At 46.5% G+C, this 18063-nt stretch overlaps 2 protein-coding genes across 4 annotated transcripts; both read left to right on the forward strand.

Annotated features, from left to right (window-relative positions):
• The first annotated feature begins 270 nt into the window (after positions 1 to 270).
• selenbp1 (selenium binding protein 1) lies at positions 271 to 6352 on the forward strand. The gene is made up of 12 exons (XM_062398342.1): positions 271 to 536; positions 1653 to 1706; positions 1802 to 1914; positions 1993 to 2178; positions 3270 to 3390; positions 3465 to 3647; positions 3778 to 3959; positions 4087 to 4165; positions 4252 to 4373; positions 4454 to 4546; positions 4634 to 4752; positions 6053 to 6352. Exons 1-12 carry the CDS (start codon positions 533 to 535, stop codon positions 6213 to 6215), a joined length of 1419 nt encoding a protein of 472 aa, XP_062254326.1. The 5' UTR covers positions 271 to 532; the 3' UTR covers positions 6216 to 6352.
• A 525-nt stretch (positions 6353 to 6877) lies between these two features.
• pi4kb (phosphatidylinositol 4-kinase, catalytic, beta) lies at positions 6878 to 16402 on the forward strand. 3 transcript variants are annotated; one of them, XM_062398340.1, is made up of 13 exons: positions 6878 to 7097; positions 8042 to 8702; positions 9510 to 9875; positions 10573 to 10617; positions 11146 to 11373; positions 11589 to 11816; positions 11924 to 12033; positions 12592 to 12696; positions 14236 to 14359; positions 14464 to 14714; positions 15031 to 15163; positions 15424 to 15544; positions 15641 to 16402. In XM_062398340.1, the coding sequence occupies exons 2-13, from the start codon at positions 8070 to 8072 to the stop codon at positions 15820 to 15822; spliced, it is 2526 nt and encodes an 841-aa protein (XP_062254324.1). In that variant the 5' UTR covers positions 6878 to 7097; positions 8042 to 8069; the 3' UTR covers positions 15823 to 16402. The 3 variants fall into 3 exon arrangements, with proteins under 3 accessions (XP_062254324.1, XP_062254323.1, XP_062254325.1); XM_062398339.1 differs by having other exon boundaries at positions 6885 to 7097; positions 14449 to 14714; XM_062398341.1 differs by lacking the exon at positions 10573 to 10617 and having other exon boundaries at positions 6887 to 7097; positions 14449 to 14714.
• The last annotated feature ends 1661 nt before the right edge of the window (positions 16403 to 18063 follow it).

Here is an 18063-nt window from a genome sequence, read left to right on the forward strand (position 1 = left end):
GAGTGATCAAATTAAAATTCAATGTGATAAAAACAACCTGAAATGACAGAAACCATCTTTAAACATGTAATTATCTTCTCCTTTAATTTTTTGGTTTGGTCCCTGTCCTTTCTACTTACATGGAGGAGATGGTTTATGACCTGTACTGCAGCCAGACACCAGGGGGCGATAGAGATGACTTGGCTTCCCTTTAGGGGGCCGTCAGGTCGTCCATCTTTATTTACAGTCTGAGGTCAGAGTCTATATTTTCAACCACCAATGAACCTTACACTGTCAATCATTACACACAGACACACACTCAAAGAAACACACAAGTATGCATTTACCTTTTCAGACACTCAGTCTGTTGGTCAGTGAAATTCAACCCATTACTGACTCCTTGTGAATGAATCTGGGCACAACGGGGTTAATGTTCCTCTGCTGACGAGGGTGATTATATAACGTGAGTCGCCTCCGGCTGTTCTCAGGTTCTCAGGGAGAGTGAGACAGAGACTCCAGAACTTCACTGCCTCCTCGGATCAGCAGCTCCAGCATGGGTGAGCTCTACCACTTCACTCACTTGTTAGTTGTTAAAGGGAAAGTTCACTGAAAAGTTAACTTCAGCACTGCTTGGAGGGGGGGGGGGGTTTGAACAGAAAAGGAGTTTCTTGTGTAAACAGCTTTAGAGCAGAATCCAATCCAATAAAATAAGTGATTATTCAAACATAATAAAACAACAGAACCTCCATTCTGCTCCTGTGCTGCCCAGAGGCCTCCCCTGCTCCTCTGGGGTCGTTCACACTCTGGTTCAGGGCGTGGAGCTGCCTCGCTGCTTCAGATACTCAGACTAAAGACTTGGTGTCAATGACGCTGTTAGGAGTCAAATATGAACTTCGGGCCTTCTGGGCACTTGATTACAACCCCCCCCCCCCCCCCCCCATCATAGTCGTGAGGAGATAAGGAATTTTAATTTTCAATGAATTGTCCCTTTAGGACATTTGTACATGTTCTTCATGTTGAGGACATGTTGGTTGTTGGAGGGTTGAGTTTTGTTTGGAATCATGGTCTGTTTCTTTAGTTATGATAAAAGATAAAGAGTGAGAACATGAGGTCACTGGAAGTCCTCACATACAGCAGGACCAGTGTTCTATTGCTCTTTAACCAACTTCACTCTGACACATTAATGTCACAGCATGAATCTTAAATGATGTTAAATCAGATTTACTTTTTCTCTGGAGCAAATCATTTCATATCGTTCTGTAACAGCTCGACTTCAGGAACAGGAATGTGTCGTCAGGGCCTGTCCCTTTAAATCCTAGAGAGAGAGAGAGAGTGAGAGTGAGAGTGAGAGTGACTGTGTGTGTGTGTGTGTGTGTGTGTGTGTGTGTGTGTGTGTGTGTGTGTGTGTCTGTGTCTGTGTGTGTGTGATCATTAATAAACCTCTGTGTATTGTGTAGTTGTGTGTTGTCATGTCGTTGTGTATCAGATTATTAAACCTCCTGCTGTGTGATCGTTTGATAAATAAAAGCTGAAGTGAAGTTGGGGAATGAGAAGCTGCTGATCCTGCATCTGATTGGACGTCGTCCAGCAGAGATCAGGCCGTGACCTCTGTGACCTCTGTGACCTCTGACCCCTTAGGCTCATGTCTTTTAAATGTTGTTGTGTTTTCTCAGCCAGCTGTTCAGGATGTGGACCAGGGTACCGCAGCCCGCTGGAGGCCATGAAGGGTGAGACACAAACACACACTCGCACACAGACACACAGACATGCAGACACACACACACAGACACACACTCACAGTTGTGGTGTTGTGTGGTTGTAGGTCCCCGGGAGCAGATTGTCTACCTTCCGTGTATCTATCGGAACACTGAGGTCCTCAAACCAGATTACCTGGCAACAGTCGACGTGGACCCGCAGTCTGCTGCCTACTGTCAGGTCCGGTCCCTGCTGCATGAAAACCAAAGGATGAAATCACCTTAAACCTGCTGTGACCTTTGACCTCTGTGCTATCAGGTGATCCACCGGCTGCCGATGCCAAACCTTCGGGACGAGCTGCATCACTCCGGGTGGAACGCCTGCAGCAGCTGCTTCGGAGACGCCTCCAAGAGCCGAAACCGTCTGATTCTGCCGTCGCTCATCTCCTCCAGGATCTACGTGGTCGACGTCGGGACCAATCCCAGAGCGCCTCAGCTGCACAAGGTACAAATGACCTCAGCCAATCACTGAGGGTTCAGCGGCCGAGCTGTTCATACCTGATCTATGATCAGGTGAGAAGATCCTAAACCAAGATGCTCGTGTTCACGCTGTTTTTATTCAGTCGGCACAGAGGAGACTTAAGATATTTTACTATGAAACTGTGGAGGTCAGAGGTCGTCAGCCGAGTCCTGGTCTGAATCAACTGAGTCCTCCACGTTTCACACCTAAACTCAGAGCTGAACACGTGATTGGACGTTCAGGAATAAAGAAGGTTCACGCTGAGGTCGGACTGCAGCAGTAAAAACCTTTGGCTTGTTGTCGTCAGATTCTGCTGAGTCACAGTCTGATCATTAACAGGTTTCCTCAGAGACACTGAAGAACACACGCACCTGCAGCAGCTCGGGATCGTTCACACCTTGCGGTGTGAGGTCACAGCGACCTTGACCTTCGACCACTGAATTCTCATCTAATCCTTCTTGAGTCTGATTGAACATCGGTAGCAAATTAAAAGACTTTCCTTTGAGAATTTTGAGATGTCCTTTTCAAAATCATCTGTTCCAAATTAGAAAGGATTCTCTCTACTGTACTTCAGATATCATGGTCATGAGGCAAAACAGGGTTTGTGAGGTCACAGTGATCTTTGACCCCCAAGTGTGAACTGTTGTACCAGATTTGAAGAAATTCTCTTTAAAAGTGTTCTTGAGATAACGTGTTCATAAGAATAAGACAACCTGTAAACATGATGCCTCCGACCACCAGGTGTCCCCGTTGAGTCTCTCATACCTCTTCCGACTTTACCTTGAATAAATTAAAAAAAAAAAAAAAAAAAAAAAAAAAAACACTAACAACTTTTTGAAACTAACACTTTAGTAGCACTTAAATGGCTCTTACTTATAGCACTTTGTAGTTTTGCTTTATTTGAAGAAATTGTATTTTCTTGATTCTTGTCGTCCTTGGTCTGTACCCTCGGGTTTGAATGCACTTATTGTGAGTCGCTTTGGATAAAAGCGTCAGCTAAATGAAATGTAATGTAATGTAATGTGATGTCTCTGTGAGGAAGATGAAAAGTCACTGAGTCATTGTTTTGTGTTCAGATGGTCGAACCCGTGGATCTGTTCTGGAAATGCAACCTGGCGAATCCTCACACGTCTCATTGTCTGGGTAACGGTCAGATCATGATCAGCTGCATTGGAGATCCGTCCGGTAACGGCAAAGGTGAGAGACAGACCAAATCCACTAGCAGCCTCTAGTGGACAGTTCCAGTGTTACAGCTGCTGTTGTCCTCTCAGGTGGATTTGTTCTGCTGGATGGTGACACGTTTGAGGTGGTTGGGAATTGGGAGCATCCGAATGAAGCAGCGCCCTTTGGGTACGACTTCTGGTACCAACCTCGACACAACGTCATGATCAGCACTGAGTGGGGTGCACCTAAAGCTCTGGAAGATGGTTTTAATCCGGCCCACGTCCAGGAAGGTGAGTCGGGAGGAGTCTACGTTTCACTGCCGGACGTTTAATCCTTTAACGACCTGATGTTATCGTCCTGAAAATACAGACTCTTGGTTCTGATCTTCCAGTAACTTTACAACAACCGTGGGTATTTCAGGTCACTACGGCAGCTCCATCCACGTTTGGGACTGGACGACCCACAGAAAGCTGCAGACGCTCAATCTCGGGGAAGAGGGCGCTGTTCCTCTCGAGGTCCGATTCCTCCACGACCCCGACGCCACCGAGGGCTACGTGGGCTGTGCTCTGCAATCAAACGTCTTCAGATTCTACAAAACTCCGGTTAGTACCACAGGCTTCTCGTTTCTTCATCCCACTCAGAGTCCAGTGTTCATCAGTTGGATCTCTGATTCAATCTGGTTTAAATATCAGGTTTTAATCTGATTTGAATCTGGTTCTGTTTCTTCAGGAAGGTCAATGGGCTGCTGAGAAAGTGATCAATGTTCCCAACAAGAAGGTGGAGGGATGGAAACTGCCAGAGATGCCTGGTACCTGTCTGTCTGGCCTGTTACCTGTGTGTCTGATTGGTCTTCCTGTCCAGTTACCTGTCTGACTGACCTGTCTGTTCTTACAGGTCTGATCACAGACATCCTGATCTCATTGGACGACCGTTTCCTCTACTTCAGTAATTGGCTGCACGGTGACATCAGACAGTATGACATTACAGACAGGAAGAACCCCAGATTGGTCGGCCAGGTATGATGTCATAACAGTTGTCCAGTGATGATAGTGGTCACACATCAGAGTGAGACGGTTCACCTGTCTGTCTTCTCCAGGTGTTTCTTGGAGGGAGCATTGTCAGTGACGGACCAGTCAAGGTCCTGGAGGACCCTGAAAACCAGCCGCAGCCCCGCCCACGCATCATCCAGGTGAGACAGACAAGGACAGGACTCAGGACCTGAGGAGGACATCAGACAGAAATGAGAAACTCTTTGTGTCCCCTGTCTGTCTCTCAGGGGAGGCGTGTCTCTGGAGGTCCTCAGATGTTACAGCTGAGTTTGGACGGTCGCAGACTTTACGTGACGACGTCTCTGTTCAGCAGCTGGGACAAACAGTTCTACCCCGACCTCATCAAGTAGGTGACCTCTGACCTCATCTAGTAGGTGACCTCTGACCACATTTATCAGGTGACCCTTGACCTCATCAAGTACCTGACCTTTGACCTCATCTAGTAGGTGACCGCTGACATCATCAAGTACGTGACCCTTGACCTCATCAAGTACCTGACCTCTGACCTAATCTAGTAGGTGACCTCTGACCACATTTATCAGGTGACCCTTGACCTCATCAAGTACGTGACCTCTGACCTCATCTAGTAGGTGACCTCTGACATCATCAAGTACGTGACCTCTGACCTCATCAAGAACGTGACCTCTGACCTCATCTATCAGGTGACCCTTGACCTCATCAAGTACCTGACCTTTGACCTCATCTAATAGGTGACCTCGACATCATCAAGTACATGACCTCTGACCTCATCAAGTACGTGACCTCTGACCTCATCTAGAAGGTGACTTCTGACTTCATCTAGTAGGTGACCTCTGACATCATCAAGTACGTGACCTCTGACCTCATCTAGAAGGTGACCTCTGACCTCATCTAGTAGGTGACCTCTGACCTCATCTAGTAGGTGACCTCTGACATCATCAAGTACGTAACCTCTGACCTCATCTAGTAGGTGACCTCTGATCTCATCTAGTAGGTGACCTCTGACATCATCTAGTAGGTGACCTCTGACCTCATCTAATAGGTGACCTCTGACCTCATCTAGAACGTGACCTCATCAAGTAGGTGACCTCTGACCTTATCTAGTATGTAACCTCTGACCTCATCAAGTAGGTGACCTCTGACCTCATCTAGTATGTAACCTCTGACCTCATCCAGTATGTGACCTCTGACCTTATCAAGTTTGTGACCTCTGACCTAATCAAGTAGGTGACATCTGAGCTCATCTAGTAGGTGACCTCTGACCTCATCTAGTAGGTGACCTCTGACGTCATCTAGTAGGTGACCTCTGACCTCACCAAGTATGTGACCTCTGACCTCATCTAGAACATGACCTCTGACCTCATCTAGAACGTGACCTCTGACCTCATCAAGTACCTGACCTCTGACCTCATCTAGAACGTGACCTCTGACCTCATCAAGTAATTGACCTCTGACCTCATCTAGTATGTAACCTCTGACCTCATCCAGTATGTGACCTCTGACCTAATCAAGTAGTTGACATCTGACCTCATCTAGTTAGTGATCTCTGACCTCATCTAGTGCGTGATCTCTGACCTCATCTAGTATGTGACTTCAGACTTCATCAAGTGTGTGACCTCTGACCTCATCCAGTACATGACCTGTGACATCTGTATGTGTGTGTTCAGAGACGGCTCGGTGATGATGCAGATCGATGTGAACTCCATCAGTGGAGGTTTGACCCTAAACGAGAACTTCCTAGTGGATTTTGGTAAAGAACCCGGAGGTCCGGTTCTCGCCCATGAGCTGAGGTATCCAGGAGGAGACTGCACGTCCGACATCTGGGTGTGAGACGATCACATCTGTGTGACGTCTGGCTCTTAGTGTTCGCTGAATAGTACGAACATGTCGACGAAGAGTATCTCCTGCAGCGCCTCCTGCTGCTCACACTGTTAACTCATTGTGTTTAAATAAAGTTCAGTGTCTCACATCTGTTTCCTCTTTTCACATGTGTCTGATAAAACACTGAACTGTCTGTTTGTCCTTACTTTAAATATATATTCAAAGTACATGGCAGAGGGTGTGGATCACAGTCTGCGAGGTGCAGTTGTTCTACCTTTCTGCGCCTAATTAAAACCAAACAAATTCCATCATAATGGTCTTTTCCTGGCAGGAGACGTTATGAAACGATATATGGACTTTAATAAAAGAGGATGAGTGCTGTCTTATCCATGGGTAGCAGCTCAGTTGCAGCCTCAACATGCTCTGTACGCCAATCTGAGAGTCCAGCAAAGTCTGCCGGCTTTCTCAACTCATGCAGCCATTATATATATATGTATACATATATATGTATATTTATATTATTAACTTGGTCAATCCATGAAAATGGAGTTCAGATATGTTATAAAATAAGTTTTTCACAGTTTCAGATGAAGCAAAATCATTATTTATAAACTGATAATAAATATGTAACATCAACAATAATAACAGTCAGTGTAATATTTCATGATCATATTATTCAATATTATTCTTATGATTATTGATATTTGATCCGTTTGGTCAGATCGGAGGTTTTATACAAACGTGATCAGTGTCGTTCACTAACGTCCATCCGGTGCAGCAGGGGGCGCTCTATCAGCGCAGGCCGACCGGACGCAGCGGCAGATAAGTGTTGAATCAATGGAAACTAACTGGACATAAAAGTTGAGCTGAGAGACTCTGAAGCGTCAGCAGGTAACAGACTCCCCTCCGCCCGGCGCTGGGCCCGGGACCCGGCGGGGCTAGCCACAGCTTAGCATCAGGCTCTGAAAACACTCTGATACCCGCCGGTCAATGCTAACGCTAACGTTGTCCGTGTTACTGAAGCATGTAGCTGGTTCTCTTTGTGTTGTAAGCTATCAACAGTGCTAATCTCAAGTTAGCTGGTTAATGGGGACTGCGTCTTCACTAGGCGTCTGGTAACTGTTAGCTGCATGTTGGTTTAACGGATGGGTCTGGGCTGTGGAATAGTTTGTGCTAAGCTAACGCTAGCCTAAGTGACCGGAAGGTTTAAACTTTGTATTGTGGATCAAGACTGTGTGTCTGTGTGTGTGTGTTTCTCTCTATGTATTGCTCAGTGTGTGTGTCTCTCTGTGTGTTGTGTTATCATTAAAACACGCAGGCTCAGCTCTTTCATCAGAGTAAACAAAGAAGAATGATCAATGAAACCTTTTGTCAGTTCAGACCCAAAACACACAATCCGTTCTCACGTGGTATTAACATGTGGTTTAACGTGATCTGAGCTCCGGTGTGAACACACTCCGATCAGATGAGACCACATGTGTCCACAGTCTTATCAATGCTGGGGTCACATGACGGGATTACTCTTCGATCAACATTGATCCATACTTTCATTAAACTGTTAAAATCACAAACACACACACAGTAAACTGACTCACAACAACATGGTTAAATCACACAAATGACACACGTGTTAATTTGCATGTAGAGCAGGGAAGTGAGATCTGACAGATGTAAAGACCAGGTGTGAACGGGGCCAGACACACTGCTGATCAGATTATTAGCGATGATTATCAATATGAATCTTAACCAGTGTTGATCAGATCAATAAAGCCTGCTCAGGGGTCTCCTTACCCGGGATCGAGTCGGCAACCTGTGATCTCTTGTTTGTCTTTCAGTGGAGGAGGGCGGAGCTTCCCAGCCGCCATGATGGATGACACAGAGTCTGAGCTTTCCTCCGCCCCCTCTGAGCAGAACAGCCCCTCCCTCTCCGTCTCTTCCTCCCTCTCCCTCCCCTCCACGCCCTCGTCGTCGTGCGCCCCCCCCCAGGCCCTCACCCCCCCCCTGGGTGTGATCAGCGAGGGGGCAGGGGAGCTCACCCTGGTCATCGACGCGGAGGTGGCTCAGCAGGCGTGTCGGGAGGTGCTGCAGAAGGTGAAGCTGCAGCAGGTGGAGGGCGATGTCACAGACCTGCAGGCTGGTCCAGAACCCCCCCCTCCCCCCGCAGCTCTGACAGCCGCCGTGAAGCAGACGAAGATCCGCGAGAACGAGGACGACCCGGAAGGCCCGGCCCCCGGCTCGGTGAAAAGCGCCCGGCGGCGGCAGAGACACAATCCGTCCAAACAGTCGTGGCTGCTCCGCCTGTTTGAGTCCAAGCTGTTTGATGTTTCCATGGCGATCTCTTACCTGCACAACTCGAAGGAGCCGGGCGTCCAGGCGTACATCGGGAACCGGCTCTTCAGCTTCCTGCACGAGGAGGTGGACTTCTTCCTGCCGCAGCTCCTCAACATGTACATCCACATGGACGAAGACGTCGGGGATGCTATCAAGCCATACGTGGTGGGTGTGGTCTGGGTATGGGCGGGGCCTAACTCCTTATAATTCTGCTGACTTCACCTGTTTGACCTTTCAGACCCAAGTCAGAGTTCATCAGAGCTCAGTAATAACAATCAGTCACCTGGTGTCACTATAGAAACCACCTGATCGTTCCACAGCCAATAGAGGCTGCTGATAGGCCTGGTCGCTTGTCACTCAACGTCAGCCAGTCCGGCTCATACTGGAGGAGGGGCTCATCAACAGCCTCTTCTGACTGCAGCTCCAGAGAGAGGCAGAGGAAAGGACATGGAAATACACACTGCATACCTTAAACCACTGATGCATCATCTTAGGGACCAATACTTCAAATGAAGTCCCAGAAAAGTAAAATAAGGGCCGTGTGAAGGATTTAGTGATATCTAGTGGTGAAGTAATATAATACAAAATATGGCGGCAGATACCAACATGAAAAAAAAACGGGGGGGCCGACGTGTTTCAAGATTTTTATTATTAAATGCACAACAATAACATTAAGCAGTCGCTGGCTCTCTTCTAACAATGCTCAAGTAATTACAACCTATACAATAAAATAAGATAGAAATAGTATAAAATAGAATAAAATAGAATATCAAAATAGGAAATAATGTATATATATCTAAATATATCTTGTCTTAGACGTTTTGTGTTTTCAGCAATGCCAATATGTTATATTTGGTTGGTAGATCATGTTGAGCTGGTCATTTCAAAAGTAGCTCATATGCCTATAAAGTGTGGGCACCCCCGGTTTAAAAGGACAGAGGTCAAACTTTGTACCTGTGTTTTGTCTTCCAGGTTCATCGCTGCAGACAGAGCATCTCCTTCAGTCTTCAGTGTGCCTGGCTTCTTGGAGCATACTCCTCCGACATGCACATCTCCACTCAGCGTCACTCCAGAGGAACCAAACTGAGAAAACTCATCCTGTCCGATGAACTCAAACCCGCAGGGCCTCGAGCTCGCAGGGAACCCCTGACTCTGACACCTTTCTGTCCCGTAACGTCTCACACAGCTGGCCCTGGACCCCTTGGAGGAGACCATGGCCTGTCGCCCTCCAAACGGACTCATCAGCGCTCCAAGTCCGACGCCACAGTCAGCATCAGCCTGAGCAGCAACCTGAAAAGGACGGCCAGTAACCCAAAGGTGGAGAGCAGCCAGGACGAGGTAACGCCCCCGCCCGGGTCGCTGCGTACCACCTGGACCTGGACCAAGCCCTGAACCATGTACACATCCAGGTTTAGGACTTGGTCCAGAACCAGGTTAAGATTTAGGACAAGGTCCAGTACCAGGGACCTCATTTATAAAACAGAGGGTAGGATTCATACAAAAGTCTACTTGATTTAGATTGATAGAACTGTGCACACGCACAGCTAAATGCAGTGATCCCTGGCACCTCACCATAAAATCACCAGTTTCTGTTTACATCAAGATAACTACATGAAACAACAACAGTCCATGATGTCACTTCCTCATATGATGTGATTTCCTAGTAGGGTGTTGTCACGTGATATCATTGGACCAGGAAGAGTTGTTTGGACTAGCCGATAGGGTTAGCTTAGCAGCTAGTTAGACAAACAAAACAAGGTTAAGTGAGAACAGAGGTGGATTTTTCCTACACTTATTAGAACTGGTTTACCAGCTGACCAATCACAACGGATTGGGCTTTACAGGAGGGGGGTCTTAAAAAGACAAGAGCTAAAACATTTTGAGACAGAGGCTGAAAAGAGGAGCTGCAGCAACGGACCATCTAAGGAAAGATCCAGTGACTATTTATTCTGTTTATTTCTTTATCGGTTATCAACATATCAATTCAAAGTAATTGATCTTATTTCTCCACGACCTTTTGACCTCTGACCTCCAGGACAGCAGCTGCAGCTCAGACAGTCTGGAGTTTGAGGCTGGTCCCGTAAGTTCACCTACCTCGTGTTCCGACCTCCCTCCAGGGTGCATTGTGGGAAATTTAGTGTTGGGGTTCTGGTTCTTGTTCAGTGATTCTGAGTTTTTCTGTTGGATCCAATCACCTGGTGTGGGATGGATTTGTCCTCTGCTCTGTCGGACACCGACTGGTCTCAGACGTCCTCTGTTTCTGATGAGACATCATCGTCTGTCCACACGTTGTGTCTCATCTCAAAAAAGCTGCTGCTGCTGTGACTCAAAACGACCAATCGCATCCAACTAAAATCCTTTTGTGCTCGATAAACAGCTTCCATATCGATCCATCATGTGACTGAAAAAAACTTGAACCAAATATTTGAATAATTTTCTTTTGGTCAATTAATTAATGAATAATTAATCAATGAACTTATTGATTCACTGCTGCAGCTCCACTTACATTTTTTCATTTGAGACAAACGTGAAACCAGTGTCTGGAGAGAGACTCAAACCTCCGCCCGTCTGTCTCCCGTCTGTCTGTCCTCCTCCTGTCTGTCTGCAGCCCGTGCGACTGGCTCCTCAGAGGGAGTTCATTAAGTCTCTGATGGGGATCGGGAAGCGTTTGGCGACGCTGCCGACCAAAGAGCAAAAGACTCAGCGTCTGATCTCCGAGCTGTCGCTGCTCAACCACAAGCTGCCGGCTCGAGTGTGGCTGCCCACGGCCGCTTTTGACCACCACGTGGTCCGAGTGCCGCACACACAGGCCGTGGTTCTGAACTCCAAAGACAAGGTTAGAGACACACACACATGTTTGTCTTTCTGAAGCTGGGAGGACGCTCTGATCTCATGTTTCTAACCTGAATGGAGCTTGTGTCCTCACAATGATAAAGAAACCACAAATGGAGAGTTAACCCTAACCCTGACCCTGACCTCTGTAAGTGACACTTGGATTAGGCTCAGACACCAGCTGGTCCTGTTATTGATCAGTCACATGACCTGTTTCAGGCCCCGTACCTGATCTATGTGGAGGTTCTGGAGTGTGAGAACTTCGAGACGTCCAGCGTTCCGATACGGATCCCGGAGAACCGGATCAGGAGCACACGTTCTGTGGAGAATCTGCCAGACTGCGGCATGTCGGCGGAGCAGAGAGCCGGCAGCTTCTCCGTGGTCCCAAACTACGACAACGACGACGAGGCCTGGTCTGTCGACGACATCGGAGAGCTGCAGGTGGAGGTAAGATGGCACCAGGTGTGAGGTCAGCAGTTAGAACACCTGCAGCAGCTGTAGGCCGAGTCAGGACCTGTGGATCAGTGACGTGTCGTTTCTTTACCTGCTTGCAGCTTCCAGAGGTCCACACCAGCAGCTGTGACAACATCAGTCAGTTCTCTGTCGACAGTATCACCAGTCTGGAGAGCAAAGAGCCTGTGTTCATCGCCGCTGGAGACATCAGGTCAGTAAGACTTTATTTATAAAACAGAGGGTAGGATTCATTCTAAAGGTTTACCTGCGCACAAAGGCCCGAAAAGGGCTTACGGAAAAAAGGATCAGATTTATAAAACTGTGCAGTGAGTCTTTTATAAATCCAAGTCCACCTGGAAACATGGATCTGCCTCATGCCCCGCCCCCTGAGAGAGAGAGAGAGAGAGAGAGAGAGAGAGAGAGAGAGAGAGAGAGAGAGAGAGAGAGAGAGAGAGAGAGAGAGAGAGAGAGAGAGAGAGAGAGAGAGAGAGAGAGAGAGAGAGAGAGAGAGAGAGAGAGAGAGAGAGAGAGAGAGAGAGAGAGAGAGAGAGAGAGAGAGAGAGAGAGATTCTGATTGTGAGAACTGTCTTAATCGAACATGAATCTCTTACTCAGTCATTTCCATTGGAGCACAGCCCCTCATGAGGATCTCCTGGGTTCAGTGAATGTCTGAAAGTAGTTCTGGAAAATGTTAATGCACATTTTGTGGACGATTTCCAGAGTTAATATATGGATCCAGTTTACATATGTGTGTGTGATTTGTGTACAGGCGCCGTCTCTCGGAGCAGCTGGCTCAGGCCCCCACCACCTTCAAACGGGACCCAGAGGACCCGTCGGCTGTGGCCCTGAAGGAGCCCTGGGAAGAGAAGGTCCGGTAGGTGGCACTGCGCCCAACATGATGAACTCTTCACTCATAATTAGATTTTAGTTTTTCATTCAATTCCTACACTTTCTCATGGAAACTTCAAATTTCCAAACTTAGTGGAAACATGCTATTACCACATGCTATTACCACAGGTTATCACCACATGCTATTACCACATGCTATTACCACATGCTATTACCACATGCTATCACCACATGCTATCACCACATGCTATCACCACATGCTATTACCACATGCTATTACCACATGCTATTACCACATGCTATCACCACATGCTATTACCACATGCTATTACCACATGCTATTACCACATGCTATTACCACAGGTTATCACCACATGCTATTACCACATGCTATTACCACATGCTATTACCACATGCTATCACCACATGCTATCACCACATGCTATTACCACATGCTATTACCACATGCTATTACCACAGGTTATCACCACATGCTATTACCACATGCTATTACCACATGCTATCACCACATGCTATCACCACATGCTATTACCACATGCTATTACCACATGCTATTACCACAGGTTATCACCACATGCTATTACCACATGCTATTACCACATGCTATTACCACATGCTATTACCACATGCTATCACCACATGCTATCACCACATGCTATTACCACATGCTATTACCACATGCTATCACCACATGCTATCACCACATGCTATCACCACATGCTATTACCACATGCTATTACCACATGCTATTACCACATGCTATTACCACATGCTATTACCACAGGTTATCACCACATGCTATCACCACATGCTATTACCACATGCTATTACCACATGCTATTACCACATGCTATTACCACATGCTATCCCCACATGCTATCACCACATGCTATTACCACATGCTATTACCACAGGTTATTACCACAGGTTATTACCACATGCTATCACCACATGCTATCACCACATGCTATCACCACATGCTATCACCACATGCTATCACCACATGCTATCACCACATGCTATCACCACATGCTATCACCACATGCTATCACCACATGCTATCACCACATGCTATTACCACATGATATTACCACAGGTTATCACCACATGCTATCACCACATGCTATTACCACATGCTATTCCCACATGCTATTCCCACATGCTATTACCACACGCTATTACCACATGCTATTACCACATGCTATTACCACAGGTTATCACCACATGCTATCACCACATGCTATCACCACATGCTATCACCACATGCTATCACCACATGCTATCACCACATGCTATTACCACAGGTTTATACCACATGCTATCACCACAGGTTATTACCACAGGTTTATACCACAGGTTATTACCACATGTTATTAACAGGTGTGTTGAAGACAGTTCTGCCGATGTCGTCTGTCTCTGTTCTGGACTTTAACTTCAAACTGACACGTTAACTCTGTCAGCCTGTTGTGTCAGTTACCTCAGTTTGTCCACTTCCTGTCCTCGGGTGGTCTGTACTGACTGCAGTATGGTGTGTGTCCTGTAGGAGGATCAGAGAAGGATCTCCATACGGACACCTCCCAAACTGGAGGCTTTTGTCTGTTATTGTTAAATGTGGAGACGACCTGAGACAGGAGCTGCTCGCCTTCCAGGTGCTGCAGCAGCTCAAGGTAATGCTATGACATCACACTCATGTCAAATCACATGACCAACATGTACTGATCAATGAGAAACTCACCTGTTCTGTCCTCACCTGTAGTCGATCTATGAACAGGAGCGGGTTCCCCTCTGGATCAAGCCCTATAAGATCCTGGTGCTGTCGTCGGACAGCGGGATGATCGAGCCGGTGATGAACGCCGTGTCCCTCCACCAGGTGAAGAAGCAGAGCCAGCTGTCTTTGCTCGACTACTTTCTGCAGGAACACGGAGCTCCCACCACTGAGGCCTACCTGTCCGCTCAGAGGAACTTCGTGCAGAGCTGTGCTGGGTACAGCCTCGTCTGTTACCTGCTGCAGGTCAAAGACAGGTGAGGTCATGACACCCCCCCCCCCAGCTGTGTCCCAGAGTCTGAATCAGGGGTCTGTAACCTTGTTGACAATAAGGGCCAATGGGAAATTTTCTTTTAATTAATGTGCCATATACAACATTATGTTTATCATTAGGTTTTATTATTGAACCACATTAGTATTTCCAACAGACATGTCATTGTGTTCCCTCCATATGGGAAATGTATAGATCAACACTTATAGAAAGCTTGCTTCCTGTACTGGACACTGCCGTTTGATGGATTCTCCCGTTTCTAATAACTTCTCACCCTCTTGTGTTCTCCTCTGTCTTCTCAGGCACAACGGAAACATCCTGCTGGACGCTGAAGGTCACATCATCCACATTGACTTCGGCTTCATCCTCTCCAGCTCACCCAAAAACCTTGGCTTCGAAACGTCCGCCTTCAAACTCACAACCGAGTTTGTGGATGTGAGTTCCTGTGGTCACGATGAGGTTCTAGGGATGATTAAAGAGGTTCTGCTGCTCCTGTTGGAGGATCTTGTGTAGAACATGTTCTCGTCACTGCGATGTTCATTAGGTTTACATTATGTTTGCACTCATCTGTACATTAAAGGAAATGGAGTTGTTGGTTTCCGTTAGGAGGTCATTATCGTGCTTACTTGATGACACACCAACAGAATGTTTAGGTGTTTTAGTGACACTGTGGAAACTGTCATTGTTTGTTTTAGGTGATGGGGGGTCCAGACGGCGACATGTTCAACTACTACAAGATGTTGATGCTTCAGGGTCTGATTGCCGCCAGAAAACACATGGACCGGGTTCTGCAGATTGTGGAGATCATGCAGCAAGGTACACACACACACACACACAAACACACTCACACTCCTGTCACTGACTGGTTTTGACCTCACTGTGTTGATCCCCCCCCCCCCCCCCCCCCACCAGGTACTCAGCTGCCATGTTTCCACGGTTCCAGCACCATGCGAGGTCTGAAGGAACGTTTCCACATGAGTCTGACGGAGGAGCAGCTGCAGCTGCTGATTGATCAGCTGGTCGACGGATCGATGAGGTCACTGACCACCAAACTGTACGATGGCTTCCAGTACCTCACTAACGGCATCATGTGACCGGCACCATGTGACCGGCACCATGTGACCGGCATCATGTGACCGGCATCATGTGACCGGCGCCTTGTCACCGTGTGAGACTGAAGTTTTGTGACTCGACTGCAGAAACTGAGCCTGTTGGTTTTATTCCACTTTTTTCTTATTTTTTCTGTTTCTACGTTTGTTTTCAGCTCCAACTCTTCTTCCTTATTTGGGCAGAAGTTCCTCATTGGTTACTCAGTCGGTCTCGTAGCCAATCAGAGAGCCGCCCAGTTTTAGATGTAAATGTGATCATGGTTTTACAGATTGAGAACAGGAAGCTGCCTCAGTGCTTTTGAGCAGAGCACAAACAACCACAGACTGTTGAATGGACCACGCTGCTGTTTTTCATGTGTTAGCCCTTTAACTGCAGATGATGTAAAACTCATAAAAACAAACCGTGTGGACATGAAGCTCAGCGTCATCACTCTAAACGATCGAACCCGATTCATCCACTGATGCTTTTAGTTACTCAGATGTTTGTGAATTTCACAGGAGAAACCTTGTTTAGTCAGAAACACTCACAATGCTACTTCCTGTCAATAAAGGTTTTTCAAATTCTCCTCATCTAACCCAGAATGAAGAGGAGCTTCAAAACAACGAAAAAACATCAAAGTGTCAAAACATTCACAAAGATGTTACTAGAATAACCGCTCGGTGGTTCTGTGCCTCGTTTGAGTCCAAGTGACAACTGATCAAAAGGTCAAAGTTCAAAAAGAAATCCCCTCAACTCATAAAGTTAACTCGGCTTTACCTACTGTACAGTGTACATAAAGGGGAGGGGTTACCTGCAAATGACCAATCACAGGCCTGGACAGTTTGACTGACTGCAGAGCTGAGGATCAAACTGTTGAATGCAGGAAGAACAGCTGGTAAAACATCTGGGATAGTTTTTATATTCAAACTGTTGATGAACAAGAGCAGATTTGAATATGATGTCATCTGCTTCCATCACGTGAATTACATGAATTCTCATTATGTGTCTGACACTTTGAGTTGCAGATGAAACCCTGGTGGAATCAAGCTGACCTGCAGCAATTAAACACACAAACTGTAAAGAAGGAAGTAGACTGAATTTTAATTATCATTCATATTATCTATTATATATAACACTGTCATTCTCTTTCTACTGTATATTGCACACTTGTACAATGAGGTTTGAAAACAAATCAGATACTAAAAGAAAATCTGTAGAAAACCATAAAGAACAATAAAAACCCAAGAAAAGACTTTGTTATTAATGTGTAAAAAGTAGATTGAGCTTCTCTGCATCAGCCAGTGAACAGGAAACGAGTGAAGCAGCTGCAGTCTGTGGGACTGGGAGCACTTTACTGGGCAGGCGGGTTCTGTTGGGCTCCAGCAGCTGACAGGTTCATCCTCTGAGGAATATCTACCGGTGCATCTCAATAAATTAGAATATCATGGAAAAGTTTGTTTATTTTGATAATTCAATTCAAAAAGTGAAACTCATATAGATTCATTTCACACAGAGTGAAATATTTCAAGGGTTTATTTCTTTTAATTTGGATGATTATGGCTAAAAGCTAATAAAAAACCCAAATTCAGTATCTCAGAAAATTTGAATATTGTGAAAAAGTTCAATATTATAGACTCACGATGTCCCACTCGAATCAGCGAATTAACTCAAAACACCTGCAAAGGTTTCCTGAGCCTTTAACTGGTCTCTAAGGCAGGTTCAGTAGGACACACAGTCCTGGGGAAGACTGCTGACTTGACAGTTGTCCAGAGGACAGTCAGTGACACGCTCCTCAAGGAGGGTCAGCCACAGAAGGTCATTGCTAAAGAAGCTGGCTGTTCACAGAGTTCTGTATCCAGACATATTCATGGAAAGTGGAGTGGAAGGAAGAAGTGTGGTAGAAGAAGGTGCAACAGCATCAGAGATAACCACAGCCTTGAGAGGATTGTGAAGCAACGGCCATTCAAGAATCTGGGGGAGATTCACAAGGAGTGGACTGAGGCTGGAGTCAGAGTCAAGCCCAGACGCATCCAGGACATGTGCTACAGCTGTGGCAGTCCTCGTGTCAAGCCCCTCCTGAACCAGAGACAGCGTCAGAAGCGTCTTACCAGTGCTCAGGAGAGAGAGGTCTGGGCTGTTGCTCAGTCAAAGTCCTCTTTCAGATGAAAGCAAATGTTCCTTTCATTTGAAATCCAGGTCCCAGAGTCTGGAGGAAGAGTGGAGAGTAACAGCATCCGAGTTGTTAG

The sequence above is a fragment of the Platichthys flesus genome, chromosome 11 (genome assembly GCF_949316205.1).
Source record: "Platichthys flesus chromosome 11, fPlaFle2.1, whole genome shotgun sequence".
Taxonomy (NCBI): domain Eukaryota; kingdom Metazoa; phylum Chordata; class Actinopteri; order Pleuronectiformes; family Pleuronectidae; genus Platichthys; species Platichthys flesus.